At 46.1% G+C, this 17,500-nt stretch overlaps 1 protein-coding gene and 1 long non-coding RNA gene across 2 annotated transcripts in view; both read left to right on the forward strand.

Annotated features, from left to right (window-relative positions):
* The window catches only part of LOC311039202, a 765,206-nt gene that overhangs the window by 353,544 nt on the left and 394,162 nt on the right, over window positions 1-17,500 (forward strand). The window lies entirely within an intron of this gene.
* klhl34 (kelch-like family member 34) lies at window positions 7,985-11,695 on the forward strand. The gene is made up of 3 exons (XM_084049315.1): window positions 7,985-8,110; window positions 8,802-9,154; window positions 9,976-11,695. Exons 2-3 carry the CDS (start codon window positions 8,829-8,831, stop codon window positions 11,561-11,563), a joined length of 1,914 nt encoding a protein of 637 aa, XP_083905441.1. The 5' UTR covers window positions 7,985-8,110; window positions 8,802-8,828; the 3' UTR covers window positions 11,564-11,695.

Raw genomic sequence — 17,500 nt, forward strand, 5'->3', positions numbered from 1 at the left:
CTTTTATTTACTTTTAATTACAAGCTAAAATATAAACCTTGGTTGTAAAAAAAACAAAGTTGTCTTTTAAAGGTAGGGTAAAGTGATATTTTTTTTATGTCAGCACAACATTGTGATAGTAATCATTACAAATGTTCGACCAATCAGGAGAGAGTACCCGTTTATCGGCTTATACGTTTTATAGCGTTCCAGTTCCAATGTTGCCGTTGTGTCATCACCTCCAATTCCACTTGTTTGATCTCTCTCCTGATTGGATAAAATTGGTATCCTGACCTGAATTTTCAGTTTTTTTTTAAAGAGCTGCAGAGACATGGAGACTCCCAGGGGTACTTGAGGGGGTTCCAGGGGGTCCCCAGCTAAATGATGGATAGGAACCAAGTGGACCCTTATGGGTCTGTAACTCTGAGAGTGTACAAATGGAACCAAATGGACCCTAACGGGTCCATTTGGTTCCATTTGTACACTCTCAGAGTTACATTAACATTGATTTTACAATATGAATTGGGGTCCCAGAGACATACATCCATGCCATTAAATGGGGGTCCATAGCCCTAATGCATGTTAAACTGGGGGTCCTTCAAATTAAAATGGTTGAGAATCACTGCTAGAGAGAGCCGTAAAAATCTTCTATTATGGGGGTCCCTGGCTTATCTTTTCAAACGGGGGTCCGCGGTCTAATAAGTGTCTATTTGGGGGTCCTTGGCACGAAAAAGTTTGAGAACCACTGCTCTATAGTAATGATTACTATCACAATATATAGTTATTTAACACTGTCACTGAACAAACACTCTATAGTAATGATTACTATCACAATATATAGTTATTTAACACTGTTACTGAACACACACTCTATAGTAATGATTACCATCAGAATATATAGTTATTTAACACTTATTTTATCAAAGGAAAACCGATCACCCTGCCTTTAACACTCAGGATTTGACTGTGTATGTTTTTTTCTGATGTGGAAGTATCAGTTATCTAACTTTAACTTTGAAACATTTTGAACAATTTTGAATTCTTTAACAACACAAATCTTCTCTTTTGGGAGGGGGGTCTCCTGGCACAAAACATTTTCAGATGGGGGGGGTGGGGAGGGGGTCCGTGGCCAAACATATATCAATTCGGGGGTCCCTTGGTATGAAATAGTTTGTGAACCACAAAGCTAAGACTAGTGGGGGTTGCATTAGTATCACGTTGCGGTAGTTCTCCCCATATAGGTGAGATATTTACACTTGTTTTGAGAAAAAAAAAGACTGAAAGACTTATTTTGAAGAATATCTTTGCTGTGGACAAGTGACAATCAACATAAACCCCCCCCACACACACGCACACGCACGCACACGCACACACACACACACACACACACACACACACACACACACACACACACACACACACACACACACACACACACACACACACACACACACACACAGTAATGCACCTTTTCAAAAGCAATAATAGCTATATAAATACTAGCCTGGGATCCAGCCTGCTTCGCTACGTTCGGCGGACTTTTCTTTCTCTCTTCGCTACTCAGTCTGGAATGCACCCCATTGAGTCGTTTTGCAGAACTACACATGTTACGTTAGGCAACGTCGTTGCTGATTGGATGTTGTTCAAACGAATGACGAATCACAACGATCACACTGTTTTTTTTGTCCCGCCCCGCACCACAGACCAATCAGAAGCCACGTCACAATTCGAAACGTTTGGCATGTCCCGCCTCCCTTGGAGATAGGAGGTATTCCAGACTGAGTAGCGAAGAGAGAAATAAAAGTCCGCCGAACGTAGCAAAGCAGGCTGGATCCCAGGCTATATAAATACTATATATATATATACATTTAATATATATATTTATTTAGCTGATGCCTTTGTAATAAAGAACATGTAGCTGTACGTTTGAGACAACTATTACCATTATCACTAAAACCTATTTATAATGATAGAGCTGTATGTTGAAATATTGAGTCGTAACACCAGGACCCATGGTTCTAGCCTGGTAAACCCTCCCTCCGGAAATCTCATTTCCATTTGATTTCAGGAGTGAGTCTGGCCTGAACCGCCTTTCTGCAATATTGGCTGTGGGCTGGAGTTGGGCGGGAGCAATACCGTTGACTGACAACCCCTTCAACCAATGATCGTTTTTCCCCTTCAGCCAATCAGCAGTTCATTTTGACCACCTCCAGACTATGTGACGCAACGGGACTTTTGGGGCTGCCATGCCCAAAATAGGTTGCTTTATTGGGATACATGCGTGTCACTCCCCGCCCCTGCCGGTTCTCTAAATTTATATTTTTAAATAGGCTCTGTCATGATTAATTGACCACATATATGTAGTTAAACAACTAAATTCTATCCAAACGATATCTTAATAGTAAATTCCGTGCCTCAAAAAAGAAGTTTGAGACCGTTTTAAAACCGAAAATAAGAAGTGACGGCACTCGCACAAAAAAACAATGGCTGCCGTTCGTCTTTTGTCGCTGCAGTCAGGCTGCACTCGGCTTCATTCGGGCTCACTCGAACTCGCCACCTGATTGGCCAACTGTCGCTGTCAATCACAGAACGATGTGCGACGACGCTGATAGGCTCGTCAGTTCGGCGTACAGAGCGAATATTGCAGAAAGGCGGTTCAGGCCAGACTCACTCCTGAAATCAAATGGAAATGATATTTCTGGAGGGAGGGTTTACCAGGCTAGACCCATGGTTCATGTTTGAGTTGAATTGTTCTGCTTTACTTTGTTTGAAACGTGACTCTTTTCTTCTTTGCTTTCAAACACAACAGTTCTGTTGAAACCGGATGGTTTTATCCTCAGTAACAAACTATACAATAAATCATATGTTGGTTAAACAGACTGGTGATTCATCTATACCGTTGGTTCTCAAAGTGGGGTCCGGGGACCCCCAGGGGTACTTGAGGGGGTCCCAGGGGGTCCCCAGCTAAATGATGGATAGCAACCAAATGGACCCTTATGGTTCTGTAACTCTGAGAGTGTACAAATGGAACCAAATGGACCCTTATGGGTCTGTAACTCTGAGAGTGTACAAATGGAACCAAATGGAACCTTATGGGTCTGTAACTATTTGGTTCAATTTGTACACTCTCAGAGTTAAATCTAACATTGATTTTACAATATGAATTGGGGTCCCAGAGGTATAAATGCCATTAAATGGGGGTCCGTAGCCCTAATGCATGTTAAACTGGGGGGGTCCTTGAAATTAAAATGGTTGAGAATCACTGCTAGAGCCGTAAAAACCTTCTCTTATTGGGGTCCCTGGCTTATTTTTTCAAATGGGGGTCCGCGGTCTAATAAGTGTCTATTTGGGGGTCCTTGACACGTGTGTGTGTGTGTGTGTGTGTGTGTGTGTGTGTGTGTGTGTGTGTGTGTGTGTGTGTGTGTGTGTGTGTGTGATAAAATGATACCATTTTTTTCTACTTGGTCTGTGTCTCATAGGAGGGCTGTGGACAGTCCAGAAACCCGTCTACCAGTGACATCATCGTTAGGCAGGATTTTTTTTCTCCAAAAAGATTAAAAAAATTTAATTCAGATTTTTATAAAGGCGAGAACAATGGGATCTATTATTGCATTGCAACTTTCCAGGAATACAAAGCCTGCAGTTTCTATTAGCTTGGATTCCCCCATCGATGATGTCACTGGTAGACGGGTTTCTGAACTGTCTACAGCACTCCTCTGAGACACAGACTGATTAGAAAAAACTTTGATCATTTTATCATGAGCATTAGGGAGGACCTATTATATGAAGATATGTTGAAAAGTGGTGATGTCGTCCTTTAACTGAGGATTTAAAACTAAATAAAAAAGTGATTTACAGATTTAACATCATCACTCACAGGCAACAGAACAATTCAATTCAATTTTATTAATTTGGGGGGCTTTGAGGAGGGGCACCATGAACAGCGCCTTCTATCACAAAACCACTGAAAACACACAAGAACATGGTCATTGTGATATTTGAGATATTTATTCACGACCCAAACGCGGGTCCCCGACCCACTGATTGAGAAACAGTGCTGCTATAAATGATCCACTTTGGCGCGTGTGTGTGTGTGTGTGTGTGTGTGTGTGTGTGTGTGTGTGTGTGTGTGTGTGTGTGTGTGTGTGTGTGTGTGTGGGGGGCATGGTGCCCCTCCTCAAAGCCCCCCAAAGCCATCCTATTCATGAGGGGAAAGAATGTTAGATTACTGTGAGTCTGTCTGTCTGCCTCTGATCACACACACACACACACACACACACACACACACACACACACACACACACACACACACACACACACACACACACACACACACACACACACACACACACACACACACACACACACACACACACACACACAGGACAGCTGTGTCTATGTTTAGCCCTAATCAGGTCATAGTGTAATTCTATGGAGAGAGAGAGAGAGAGAGAGAGAGAGATGTTTTAACAACTAGTCTGAATCTGAGCCGCCCAAAGCCAAACCACAAGGAGGTTACGGGAAGGTGAAAGACACAACACACACACACACACACACACACACACACACACACACACACACACACACACACACACACACACACACACACACACACATACATGCGCACGCACGCACACACGCATCAAAACGTATATTTTACTTGACCTGTGCTGGCCAGTGGAGGAAAAAGTACTCACATTCTTTAGTAAAAGTACCGATACTGCAATATAAAAATACTATGTTACAAGAAAAAGTCCAGAATTCAAAATTTACTTTAGTAAAAGTACAAAAGTATTGGCATCGAAATGTACTTAAAGTATCAAAAGTAAGAGTACTAAATATTTGAAAATAGCCGATCTACAAGCTCACAACGCGTCGCGATGCGACGCGTTGTGAGCTTGTAGATCGGCTATTGTCAAATAGCCAAGGTATAAAATAGGGCTAAATTGGTAAATGTATGTTTTATAATGTAATCATGTATAACTGAAAAGTAACTAGTAACTAAAGTTTTCAAATAATTGTAGTGGAGTAAAAGTACAGTATTTGCCTATGAGATGTAGTGGAGTAAAGTAAAAGTATTGGAGATTGGAAATACTCAAGTACAAATACCTCAACATTTTACTTTGTACTTTGTAAAAGTTACTTTACACCACTGGCGCTGGCCCAATGTAATCGTAGCCCATAACCACAAATACAATTTAAAACCCGTTCTCACCTCAAAATACCTCAAACTAAAACCAATGAAGCTAATCTGTGTCTCCTAAAATGTCTCTTAAAGCATTGGTTCTCAAAGTGGGGTCCGGGGACCCCCAGGGGTACTTGAGGGAGTTCCAGGGGGTCCCCAGCTAAATGATAGATTAGGCACCAAATGGACCCTTATGGGTCTGTAACTCTGAGAGTGTGCAAATGGAACCAAATGGACCCTAACGGGTCCATTTGGTTCCATTTGTACACTCTCACCGATCCAGTCCGGGTTTTCTACTTATTAAAAATGGCAAAATCAACAGGAAGTTGACATTTTTATTTAAAAAACAAACAGTACTGGGTTTGGTGAGGTTCTATATTGTCTGAATCAACTTTGTTTGCGTTCGTTTTTGTGCTAAAAGAGTGACTTTGAGAGCTGTTTTACCGTACAATGTAAGTCAATGAGGAGCATATTTTGAATTATCAATTTCTAATCAATGGAGCAATTATTTTTGATTTCTTGCCCACCTTTGGAGTCACGTCATGGCAAGGTAAATACACAACCCAAACCTCTACCAAAGTGGTCTTGCCCTTTAAATGAGTATTCTCATGGCTTGTGTGTGTGTGTGTGTGTGTGTGTGTGTGTGCGTGCGTGCGTGCGTGCGTGCGTGCGTGCGTGCGTGCGTGCTTGTGTGCGCGTGAGTGACAGCAATAAATCACAGGGAATGTCTTCCCTCTCATAACATACAGACAGGGATCAGTGTGACCGTGATAATGAGACCCAGACCGTCTCTGGTTCTCTGCGCTATCAGTAGAAACACTAAACAGCTTCTGATGACAAACAACCAACATAGTGCAACAGTCCATGAGGATTCAGTTCAGTGCTAAAAGCACACAGGCTTACTCTGAACACCAAACGATGACGGAGTGCCGTTATTTTCAGTGACGGAGTGCCTTTATTTTACTATGTCACTAAAGGGCTGTTTCTCTATCGGCACGTTTGACCCTCAAGGTTTCAGCCTCCAGAAAGAAACTCAAGATAGTCAGAGAAGACATAAAACACCATAAAAACACAACCAGGGGGCTTAATGAAGTTCTATCAACCTCATAGACCAGTGGTTCTCAACCTGGGGGTCGGCCGATTTTTTGGTGAATTTGAAAAAAAAACAAAAAAAAACAAAATATTTTTTTATGTTATCATTAATTCATGTTTTATCAGTTAATTTACTCAATTTACCCACTTTTTGCAAAAATGTTTTGATAATAAACAATTATCAAATAACCTATTATAATTAAATAACCTTCGCGCGCGCGAACGGGACCGCGCGCGTGCACGCGGGGGGTCGCGGGAAATAATATCATTATTTTGGGGGTCGCGGCCTGAAAAGGTTGAGAACCCCTGTCATAGACACATGAAAAACAGAAAAAGTGCAAAACCATGGCACCACCTCTTTAACACCAAACGCTATGCGTTACTCTGAACATCCGTTTTCCCCCTTTTTTTTTTGCTAGTTATAAAGTTACAGGCGATAGGAGGCAATTATGTTGTGTTTTTACAGATTCTGAACAGTTATTTCTTCAGTGTTAATTTTGTCGACTAAGACTAAGACTAAAAGACTAAAGGACTAAAAGACTAAGGTTTTGATATGTAGTCGACAAAGACTAGACTAAGACTAAACAATTTCAGAAGACTAAAATAGGACTAAAAGTAAATGGTGCGTTATTCAAAAGATTAAGACTAAAAAAAAATTAGCTGTCAAAATGAACACTGCTTATAATGAAGAGGTATTTGTTTACCTGGCACAAAAGGGGGCAATAATAACACCAAACATTAAATAAACAAATATCTGTATCGGCTAAATTGTTATTTCAAACATCGCTATCGGCCAAGAATTTCCATATTGGTGCATCCCTAGTATTGGCACAACATATTTTCAGTTGGGGCTCCGCGGCCAAAAAGGATAAGGATAAGGATGATTCCTTTTAACAGGTCGTTCATGAAAGTCCTTGCGGTCTTGTTTCCAATGAGAACCTGTGAGCAATTAGGGGTTAAGAGTCTTGCTCAGGGAAAAATTTCATTTCATCGACACACATGCTGACCTGGCCTGGAATCGAACCTGGGGCAACCAGGGCCTGTGGCTCCCTAGGCGGTCCCAAGACATGACGATATCTGAGAACAACTGCTTTAAACAACATTAGACAGCATTAACAAGCCCCCCCCACCCCAGAAAAAAAAACACACACACACACCTACTAATATTTAGAAGCCACTTTACAGAAAAACAAGCCCAACATGGCTCATAATAAGCAGACATGGCAACGATGTGCGCGAGCAGCTGCATTCAGCCAATGAGTTAATCTGCCCTGGGTGTGTGTGTGTGCGTGTGTGTGTGTGTGTGTGTGTGTGTGTGTGTGTGTGTGTGTGTGTGTGTGTGTGTGTGTGTGTGTGTGTGTGTGTGTGTGTGTGTGTGTGTGTGCGTGTGCATGCATTCTGTGAGTATTATTGTGTGTTGGCGTGCACGTTTCCACACACACATACTAGCGTGATACTCCCACACGGACAGAGAGGTAAAGGGCAACGCTACAAACAAACAGTATAAAGACAGTGTAACCATCACAGGATTATCTACTACGTACAACACTGTGTGTGTGTGTGTGTGTGTGTGTGTGTGTGTGTGTGTGTGTGTGTGTGTGTGTGTGTGTGTGTGTGTTTGTGTGGGGGGGGGGGGTGTGTGTGGGTGTGTGGGGGCAGACGGTTTGACCCTCCTATCAGGGTGTTAAGGAGTCACATGCCTGCAGGGCACACACACACACACACACACACACACACACACACACACACACAACGGCCCATAGAAAGTGAACGGGAGGCCGCGGTGAAACCGCACCGTGATTACCAACCATCAGAGGATCGATCACACTAAAGATACATATTCTACTTAAAGAGGTAAGATTAATGAAACATCGATGGCACTATTGGCAATTATTTTCTTTTATTTACTTGGCACTGAATGTCTCCTCACGCCATTTTAGCCTCCTGTCCCTCTTCTCACACCAAGGGGCAAGTCTTAGATATTTACGATGAGGCCAGATAAATGGCCAGAGTGAGGCACTGTTTTACCCTGCGCCGACCTGCGGTGTCAGAAAGAATTTATTTTAACGCAAGTGAATGGGTTTTTTGACAAACTTTAGACTAGATTTTCTTACTGTAATAAAAATTGTCATAAATTCTATATGCTTCCAGTCGCTAGTTTAAAGTCAATCATCAGGATACGCGTTTTGCTAAATTATGTTCCTATTTATTTTAAAATTGACGATAAAGTAGGCTATTCTCTAGGAGGGGCGGGATGATTTGATTGACAAGCTACACAACCAATAGCATTCATTCCCCGCCCCCCGCTCTTGATTGACAAGCTACCCAACCAATAATGGTCTGGTCTCATTCTGACGCGTATTGAAAGATGGTGGACCTACAGTCTTGGAACAATCGGCTTCATTTTCGGTCTGTAGAAAGCAGCGGAGTGGCTTTGTCCATCTCATTTATACAGTCTATGTCTCACACACACTGCTGCGTCATTCACTTGACAAGCTTTCTCTCCTCTCCTCTCTCCTCTCCCCTCCTCTCCTCTCCTCTCCAGCCTCCATCTCCATATCCGTGCGTCGGGATGGAGAGTTACTCCCTCCAGTTTAGCCCCTCCCACGGTGCGGGGCTCCTCGCGGGCTTCCAGCGGCTCCGGGCGGACGGGCGGATGTGCGACGTCGTCCTGGAGACGGGCGGAGCCTCCTTCCCGTGCCACCGCCCCCTGCTGGCCGCCTCCAGCGAGTATTTCCGCGCGCTGTTCGGAGAGAGCTTCACGGCGGAGCGGCGGGCGGCCGCCGTTAGCATCCCGGCGCTGACGCCCGAGGGTCTGGGCGCCGTGCTGGACTTCCTGTACGCCGGCTGGCTCAGCCTGTCGCCCGCGACCCTCCCCGACGTCCTGGAGGCGTCCAGGTAGCATAAACTTTTCTGATTATCCTTTATTGTATCGCAGAGATTATAGTTTATTGTGAAAATGGATGAATTAGCTTTTGTTGAGCTTCAAATTCAGTGCCACTTAAACCCTCTATACTTGATAAAACGGACCAATAAAGAGTGCATTTTTTGGGCTGGTATTGGCGAAGGTTCCCCCAGAACAGGGATGCTGGGGGTCCAAGTGTTTTCACAAACAAAGTGGCGTTTGAAGCTGCACGAGAAAAAAGGACGCTCTGCTTCCAAATTCCGCCGATTTTCGAGGTTGGTGCCCTGTCCTATCCGCCAGATTTGGACGTTCACGGCATATTTTGAACCATTACGTGCGTTCATCATCAGTGACGAGTGCCTCTAGTGACAGTCGCAGCCTGTCTGTGTGTCAAGATGCGAGGCTCACACAATCACAGCATGCGTCCTCCTGTGCCTAATGGCTGTACATGGGGCCGCCGCGTACTTTAGCGAGAGTGTGTGAGTGTGTCTTCAGGAAGTAAATTCCTAGCCTCGATCTCCAGGCTTTTATTTTTTAGTTTTGCTATAAAATAAAAGCTTGGAAATTCCTGTCCCAGCTGTAGGTACGCAAAAACGCCTCGCGTCGTCTGATGTGGCGCACATTATTTATTTTGGGTGCGCATGTGCACCCCTGGTCTAGGGATCATTCCTAAGTTGTGTTAGAGCTCCCTCTTGTGGAATTTTCAAAAACAATATGTGTATGTCCTTGACAGGCAATGTGTTAATCGTATTTATTCTTTGTCACAATAAGCCTGACGTGTAATTTTCATAATTGATCCCTGCTTGTCCTTCAGGTACCTTCAGGTCGACGCTGCCGTGGCGCTATGCCAGCGCTTCATCACCGACGGGCTGTGCGCCCGCACCTGCTGCGCCTACGCCAACCTGGCCGAGAGACACGCCCTCCCGGACGCGCTGGCGGACGCCAACCGCACCGTAGCCGCGGAGATGGGGGCGCTGCTGCGCGAGGAGGACAGGGGCGGGCTCCTCCACCTGAACGTCCAATCGCTGACGGCCGCGCTGGACGCCGAGGAGATGCCCGGGGTCAAAGAGGCGGAGCTCGTCGGGCTGTGTCTGGATTGGCTGGACGAGAACGGCCCCTCCATGCCGCCGCTGCGGTCCAACCTCCTGCTGAGCCGCCTGCGCTTCGGGCTGGTCGCGGCCGCCGACCTCGCCGGCCTGAGCCGCGCCCCCCACCGGGCCATGGCCACGCCTCTGATCAGGAGTCAGCTGACGCGGGCGGCGGAGTATCACGGGCTGGGCGACGCCCGGCCCGTCAGGCAGATCGGGCGGCAGTCGACGGTCCGAGCGTCGTCGCCCAATCACGTGCTGCTGGTGGGGGGAGGGGCCAGCCCCGATTGGCCGGAACGGCGGGTCCTGACGCTGGACCTCAGAACCAGAACGTTTTCGCCCCTGAGGTCCGCCGAGCTCCTCCCACAGCGGCTGAAGAACCACTGCGTGTGCTCGGTGGGCGGCTTCCTCTTCCTGATTGGCGGAGACCAGGTGACGGGAGGAGACGACGAGGAGGAGGACGAGGGCGGCGGTGGCAAATCCGTCGCCGTGACGACGTCCAATCGGGTGTGGCGATACGACCCGCGCTTCGAGCGCTGGGAGGAGGTGGGGTCGATGCGCGAGAGGCGAGCGCGGTTCGCCTGCTGCGTGTTGGGAGGGGTCATCTACGCCCTGGGCGGGCACCGCCGCGCCCCCGACGAAGCGACGGAGGGCTCGGCCGCCATCGCAGTAGCAACAACGGAGTTTTACGACATGGAGGGCGGCGGCGTGTGGCGGAGAGGGGCGCCCCTGCCCCGCCCCCTGCACGGCCACGCCTCCGCTGTGCTGGGGGACAGGATCTATGTGTCGGGCGGGGCGAGCCCGGCGGGGGGTGAGCGGGGCCCGGGGGGCGAGCGGGGGGCGGCGGGAGACGTCCGGCGGCCAGAGAGTGGCCGCCGAGAGCTGCTCTGCTGGGAGCCTGCAGCAGGGGGCGCCGCCAGGAGGAGGGGGAGCGAGGCGTGGGAGAAGAGAGCCTCCATGGCCATCGGCCGCTTCGGCCACCGCATGGCGTCGGCCGGCGGCCGCCTCTACGCCCTGCTGGGCGAGTTCGAGCCCTTCTGCGACATCGAGCGCTACGACCCGCCTCCGGCCGACGCTTGGACGCGCCTCCGGCCGCTCCTCCTCGCCGGCGCCGCCTCGTTCGGCTACGGCGTGGCGGCCTCGCCCACCGGCACGCTGCTGCTGTGTGGAGGGAGGAGGTGGAGGGAGGGCAGAGAGGTGACGGTGCGGGGCGTGCTGGAGTACGAGCCGGAGCGAGACCGCTGGAGAGAGATCTGTCGGCTTCCTGCCCCTCTGACGGGCACCGAGTGCACCCTGATGGCCCTGCCCCTCTGACATGGCCCCGCCCCTCTGACATGGCCCTGCCCCTCTGACATGGCCCTGCCCCTCTGACATGGCCCTGCCCCTCTGACATGGCCCTGCCCCTTCTGATGGACCTGCCCCTCTGACATGGCCCTGCCCCTCTGACATGGCCCTGCCCCTCTGACATGGCCCTGCCCCTTCTGATGGACCTGCCCCTCTGACATGGCCCTGCCCCTCTGACATGGCCCTGCCCCTCTGACTGATGGCCCTGCCCCTCTGACTGATGGCCCTGCCCCTCTGACTGATGGCCCTGCCCCTCTGACTGATGGCCCTGCCCCTCTGACTGATGGCCCCGCCCCTCTGACTGGCACCTAGTGCACCCTGATGGCCCTCCCCCTCTGATGGCCCTGCATGAGGGCAATATATATTTATATACTAAAGTGAATTGTGTATAAAGTGCAGTTTTACTTCCAAGTAGTACAGGATACAACACACACACACACACACACACACACACGCACACGCACACGCGCACACGCACACGCACGCACACGCACACGCACACGCACACACACACACACACACACCATCAATATCTTCTTTTCTAACATAAGACTTCAACATGGTGATGAATATGATCTATAAGCGGGGGGAAAGAGTGAAAGCGTGATGTAAATGAGGTGAGATATTCTTTAGCTGTTTCCTGTGCCATTTTGGCTTGTTCTAAGAATTACCGGGGTGGCATTTCATTAACTTAAAGGGTCTATACCATGAATTTTAACTTTTTCTTAATTTTTGTGTGTTTTTGGTCTCCCCCACCTCTCTTCTGTTCCAAAAAATACCCGACTTCGAGCATGCAGGCTTTCATAGGCTATCTGTGTTTTTTTATGTAAATTGGTCTGAAAACAGTCCGTCAGATTTGTTCCCCCTGCCTACGTCACGTCACGGAACAATTCCTCCCGTTTTTAAGTTCTAACCCAAAAAAAAAAAAAAAAAAAAGTTTTTTTTTTTTTTTGATTTAAAAAAAAAAAATCTTATTTTTTTGTTTTACTTTTTCCACACAGAACCAGGAGATAACATGCATACAAACTGGCTCAATAGCGCCCCTTGCCAAACAGGACAATGTGGTATTGCAGGTGAAAGTGCTTTATAAGCCAGAGAGAAGTTAGTTGGAATGAAAAAAAGGGCCAAATTCTGTCTCGGGTGCCAAGCTGAGGGCAGGTACCCTCGTGCCCGCGCGCGAATCGCGCGGGCGCCCGAATTCTATTTTTTTTTTTTCGGTTTTGGGCGGGTTTTGGGCGAAAATTTCGCGGTTTTGGGTGGATTTTGATTTCTGTTTTTGTCAACTTTATTTCGATTCTTTTTCCCCCTCTAATCTAGCTAATTTGACAGTTATTTTAGGCCTGGGGTTCTTGTGTAGTGCTTTTTAGGGGGGTCTGTTATAATTTTTACACACAATTTGTAAGTGTGTGTGAATTTGATTATTATTATTATTATTTTTTTCAAAAAACAAACAAAAAAACAAACATTTTTTTTTATGCCAGGAGTTGTCGCGGGCCGCAGAGTGTTGCCTCTCGCGGGCCGCAAATGGCCCGCGGGCCGCCTATTGGGGAACCCTGTCCTATAGTCTACACACCCAATAGTTTTGCAGAAATGATCTACAAGCTCACCAGTCAGTCAGTCTCTCTCTCTCTCTCTCTCTCTCACAGCTGTCTCTCTACCCACTCCTCCTCCTCCATTTTAATGGATCGTAAACAAACCACAGACAGAAGTATATTTTTGTTCAAACAGCTGAACTTTATTGTCTCAGGACAACAGAACACGCCGAGACCGATTATGTCAATAAATATAGTCGTCACTCATCATAAACAAAGATGTCAACAGACCTTTAAACATCACGTCAACAGACCTTTAAACATCATGTTAACAGATCTTTAAACATCATAAACATAGATGTCAACAGACCTTTAAACATCACGTCAACAGACCTTTAAACATCATGTTAACAGATCTTTAAACATCATAAACATAGATGTCAACAGACCTTTAAACATCATTTCAACAGACCTTTAAACATCATGTCAACAGACCTTTAAACATCATGTTAACAGATCTTTAAACATCATAAACATAGATGTCAACAGACCTTTAAACATAGATGTCAACAGACCTTTAAACATAGATGTCAACAGACCTTTAAACATAGATGTCAACAGACCTTTAAACATAGATGTCAACAGACCTTTAAACATCATGTCAACAGACCTTTAAACATAGATGTCAACAGACCTTTAAACATCATAAACATAGATGTTAACAGACCTTTAAACATCATAAACATAGATGTTAACAGACCTTTAAACATCATAAACATAGATGTTAACAGACCTTTAAACATAGATGTTAACAGACCTTTAAACATCATAAACATAGATGTTAACAGACCTTTAAACATAGATGTTAACAGACCTTTAAACATCATAAACATAGATGTTAACAGACCTTTAAACATAGATGTTAACAGACCTTTAAACATCATAAACATAGATGTTAACAGACCTTTAAACAAACACATTGTCACTCTCTCTGGGTGGAAAAAAACCCTCATAGAAGTGTTACTTCTTTGGGGGGTCCCAGATATCAAAATGTTATGAAATAGGGGTCCGTGGCCCTGATGTCAGAGTGGGGGTCGTTGACATGAAAACGTTTGAGAGCCAGTGTTTTAACAGACCAACAAAACACATGCTACCACCAACCAACAGGGGGCAGCATATTAACAGCATTCAGGCTCAGTGCATGTTTCTGTGTGGGTGTGCGTGTGCGTGCGCGTGCGCGCGTGTGTGTGTGTACTATGCCCAAGTACCTGTGTGTACAGTATCCGTGAGATTCATGCGTGTATTATGTGCATGCGCACGTGCAAACACGTGCATGTGCGCACAGTATGTGTGTGTGCGTGCATGCACTTGCATCCATCCGTCCATGCACAGGCGCATGCCCGTGCGCGAGCGTGTGTGTGTGTGTGCGCGCGTGTGTGTGTGTGTGTGTGTGTGTGTGTGTGTGTGTGTGTGTGTGTGAATTCCAAGTGCTGTCAGGGTGGGGGTCCCCAGTTCACATATGATTAATTTGCGGGGTCCCCAGTTCAAATGTGATTCTTTTGGGGGGGTCATATGGTTATTTTGGGGGGTCTGCAGGAACCACTGATCTATAACGACCATTATATAAACCCACTTAGATACAACGGTCGACTAGAAATGTCCCTCCTCTCTTCCCCTCCCTGCTGTGGATCTCATATCATCCTATAAATAATTAAACGTATCTCTGTAGATCTATAGTAAAGTGTATTAGATTATAAACAGACATGTACTGTATATCATTGGTTCTCAAAGTGGGGTCCGGGGACCCCCAGGGGTACTTGAGGGTGTTCCAGGGGGTACCCAGCAAAATGATGTAAATATAGCATCAGAATAATTATGACCTTTTTATACTTTGGGCTATTCAAAAATAGCAGATCTACAAGCTCATAGCGCGGCACCGAGTGCCGCGCTATGAGCTTGTAGATCTGCTATTTTTGAAAAATCTTGAAAAATGTTGCTAATCTTTGAATATATATATTTTTGAAAGCGAACATTTGTAACTCAAATCTTGGCTTCTGGGGGGGGGGGGGGTCCCTGGAACAAAATATTTTTAGATCGGGGTCCGCGGCCAAATACATTTTGGGGGTCCTTGGCATGAAAAAGTTTGAGAACAACTGCTGTATATATATCACAACGATGGATGGGCTCAAAGGAGAGCGCAGAGCACATTCTGTTTGTCTGAATATAGTTTGCTAAATAGATATAGCATAATGGTACGTTCTGAGACCAACGTCTTACAAAAATACATTTTGTCTGTTTGTCAGTTTATCTGCTGTGTTTAACGACCACCAGAACTTCAGTTAAACTGCAGTCCACTGTATTCAACCACACACTATAGAGCAAATAAACAACAACATTTAGAAATATAATGGTTTGTACTGTACAACGTGACTGATGTGTAATGATGGAATTGAACGGGTCTCTAATGTCATTCTCTCCCTAAAAAAACATTGGTTCTCAAAGTGGGGTCCCGGGACCCCCAGGGGTCCTTGGAGGGCTTCCAGGGGGTCCCCGGAACAACACGTTTTGAGATGGGGGTCCGCGGCCAAATATGTGATGTTCAGGGTTTAAACTCTCCTTAAACTCGAAAGCTCAGCTAAGCCGATGACAAGAGAAACAGCTTTATTCCTGCTTTTATTCTCGTTTGCGCGCCATGCTATGCAACCAACCACCTATAAATCACTCAGTAGGTCTGTCTTCAGACCCTGGCTTCAACGGGAAGTGGAGTAGCCAATCAGACTAAAGGACGACTTCACCCATTGTCGACCCTATCTTCATATAATTGGACCTCACTAATGCTCATTACAATACCAAACCATTCCTTTCTATTCGGTCTGTTCAAAAGTAAGTTCAGAAACCTACCTACCAGTGACATCATCGATGGGGAATCCAAGCTAATAGAAAAAAGCTGAAACTGCAGGCTTTCTATTCCTGTAAAGTTAGCATGCTATGATATACAGTAATCCATTGTACTAGTGTTAATAGAAATCTAAATACAAAATTTGGGGGGGGGGGAGACGCGACAAACGGGAACAAACGTAAACAAAGCTGTGACTGGAAGTAGAAAGGAAGTGGTTCTATACGCATGCGTGACTGGTCTATCTGCCAGTGCGTCACACAGCGCCACCTAGCGCCCTGGCATGCACACTACAGCGTTGTCAGTCACTTTGGCGTCTCCGTGTAAACGCAGAATAAGAAGTGCGAGCACAACGGCACTTTGTCCTTTTCTGTTCTGAAACGTTGCCTGAGACACAGATGGTCTGGTACCATACTTTAACGAGCATTAGTGAGGACCATTTATATGAAGATAAGGTTGAAAATGGGTGAAGTCGTCCTTTAAACCCGGTGGCATCTAAGTGAGAGCTGAGTCACACACAGGGACGTGCACAGATACACTCTAAGTGGTGCTAGAGCACTTGCCCTTTGCCCTCTTGACCAGAAGTGCCCTTTTGAAAATAAGGGCACTTTTTTTTTCAGTTTACAGCTGGGGTCTTCAACAGGGGGTGCGGGACCCCTAGGGGGTCCTCAGAGTTACTACAAGGGGTCCGCCAAATCTTTATGTGATATGATTTTTCTTTTTACCATAACCACTCGAAACCTAGCATCCCTTTTCTGAGGAGAACTTTATCCAAAAATAGCAGATCTACAAGCCCACAACGCCTCGCGCTGCGAGGCGTTGTGGGCTTGTAGATCTGCTATTTTTGGCAAAGAGGTATAGGTGTAGAGGGGAAAAAAGAGCAGACCAAGTAAACAAAAAAGTATAATTTACTTGAGCACCTGCCCCTCAAAATGTCCGTGCACGCCACTGGTCACACATGGTACGACGCTTAAAGCCTCGTCACAAAAAGTCGTCAAGTCACAGATTTACAACCTGACCTCTAACTGAAAGCAGGTCGGCTGATCCCTCCCTATCGGCGCTGACACTTCCCCATTGGACGAATACACCTTTTGCCATTAGCTCCGCCCCTTACTGGAACCATTATAGGGCAATAGCGGTGGCGGGCCATTTTGTGGTTCCACAGATAGTAAAGCCATTCATGGTTCCCCATAGTGATTTCGGAAAATATGAATCATGACCATAAAACATTTGATTCTGTGTGTATTTGAAAACAGAAAAAAAGGGTTTATTTATTAAATAAAGTACATTATATAATTAAATGCTTTTTTGACACAGAATTGTTTGATAATCATGATTCACTAGGAGACTGGGTGGCTGTGGGTTCTAGGCTTAAAATAATTTATGTAAATATTTTTGGAAATCTTTCTCTCTGTGGCACCACAAAATGGCCACCGCTGCCCTATCAGCACTGCGAACGGTCTTCTTACCCCATGTTTT

Source organism: Gymnoscopelus microlampas (genome assembly GCF_963454915.1).
Source record: "Gymnoscopelus microlampas genome assembly, chromosome: 22".
NCBI classification, from domain to species: domain Eukaryota; kingdom Metazoa; phylum Chordata; class Actinopteri; order Myctophiformes; family Myctophidae; genus Gymnoscopelus; species Gymnoscopelus microlampas.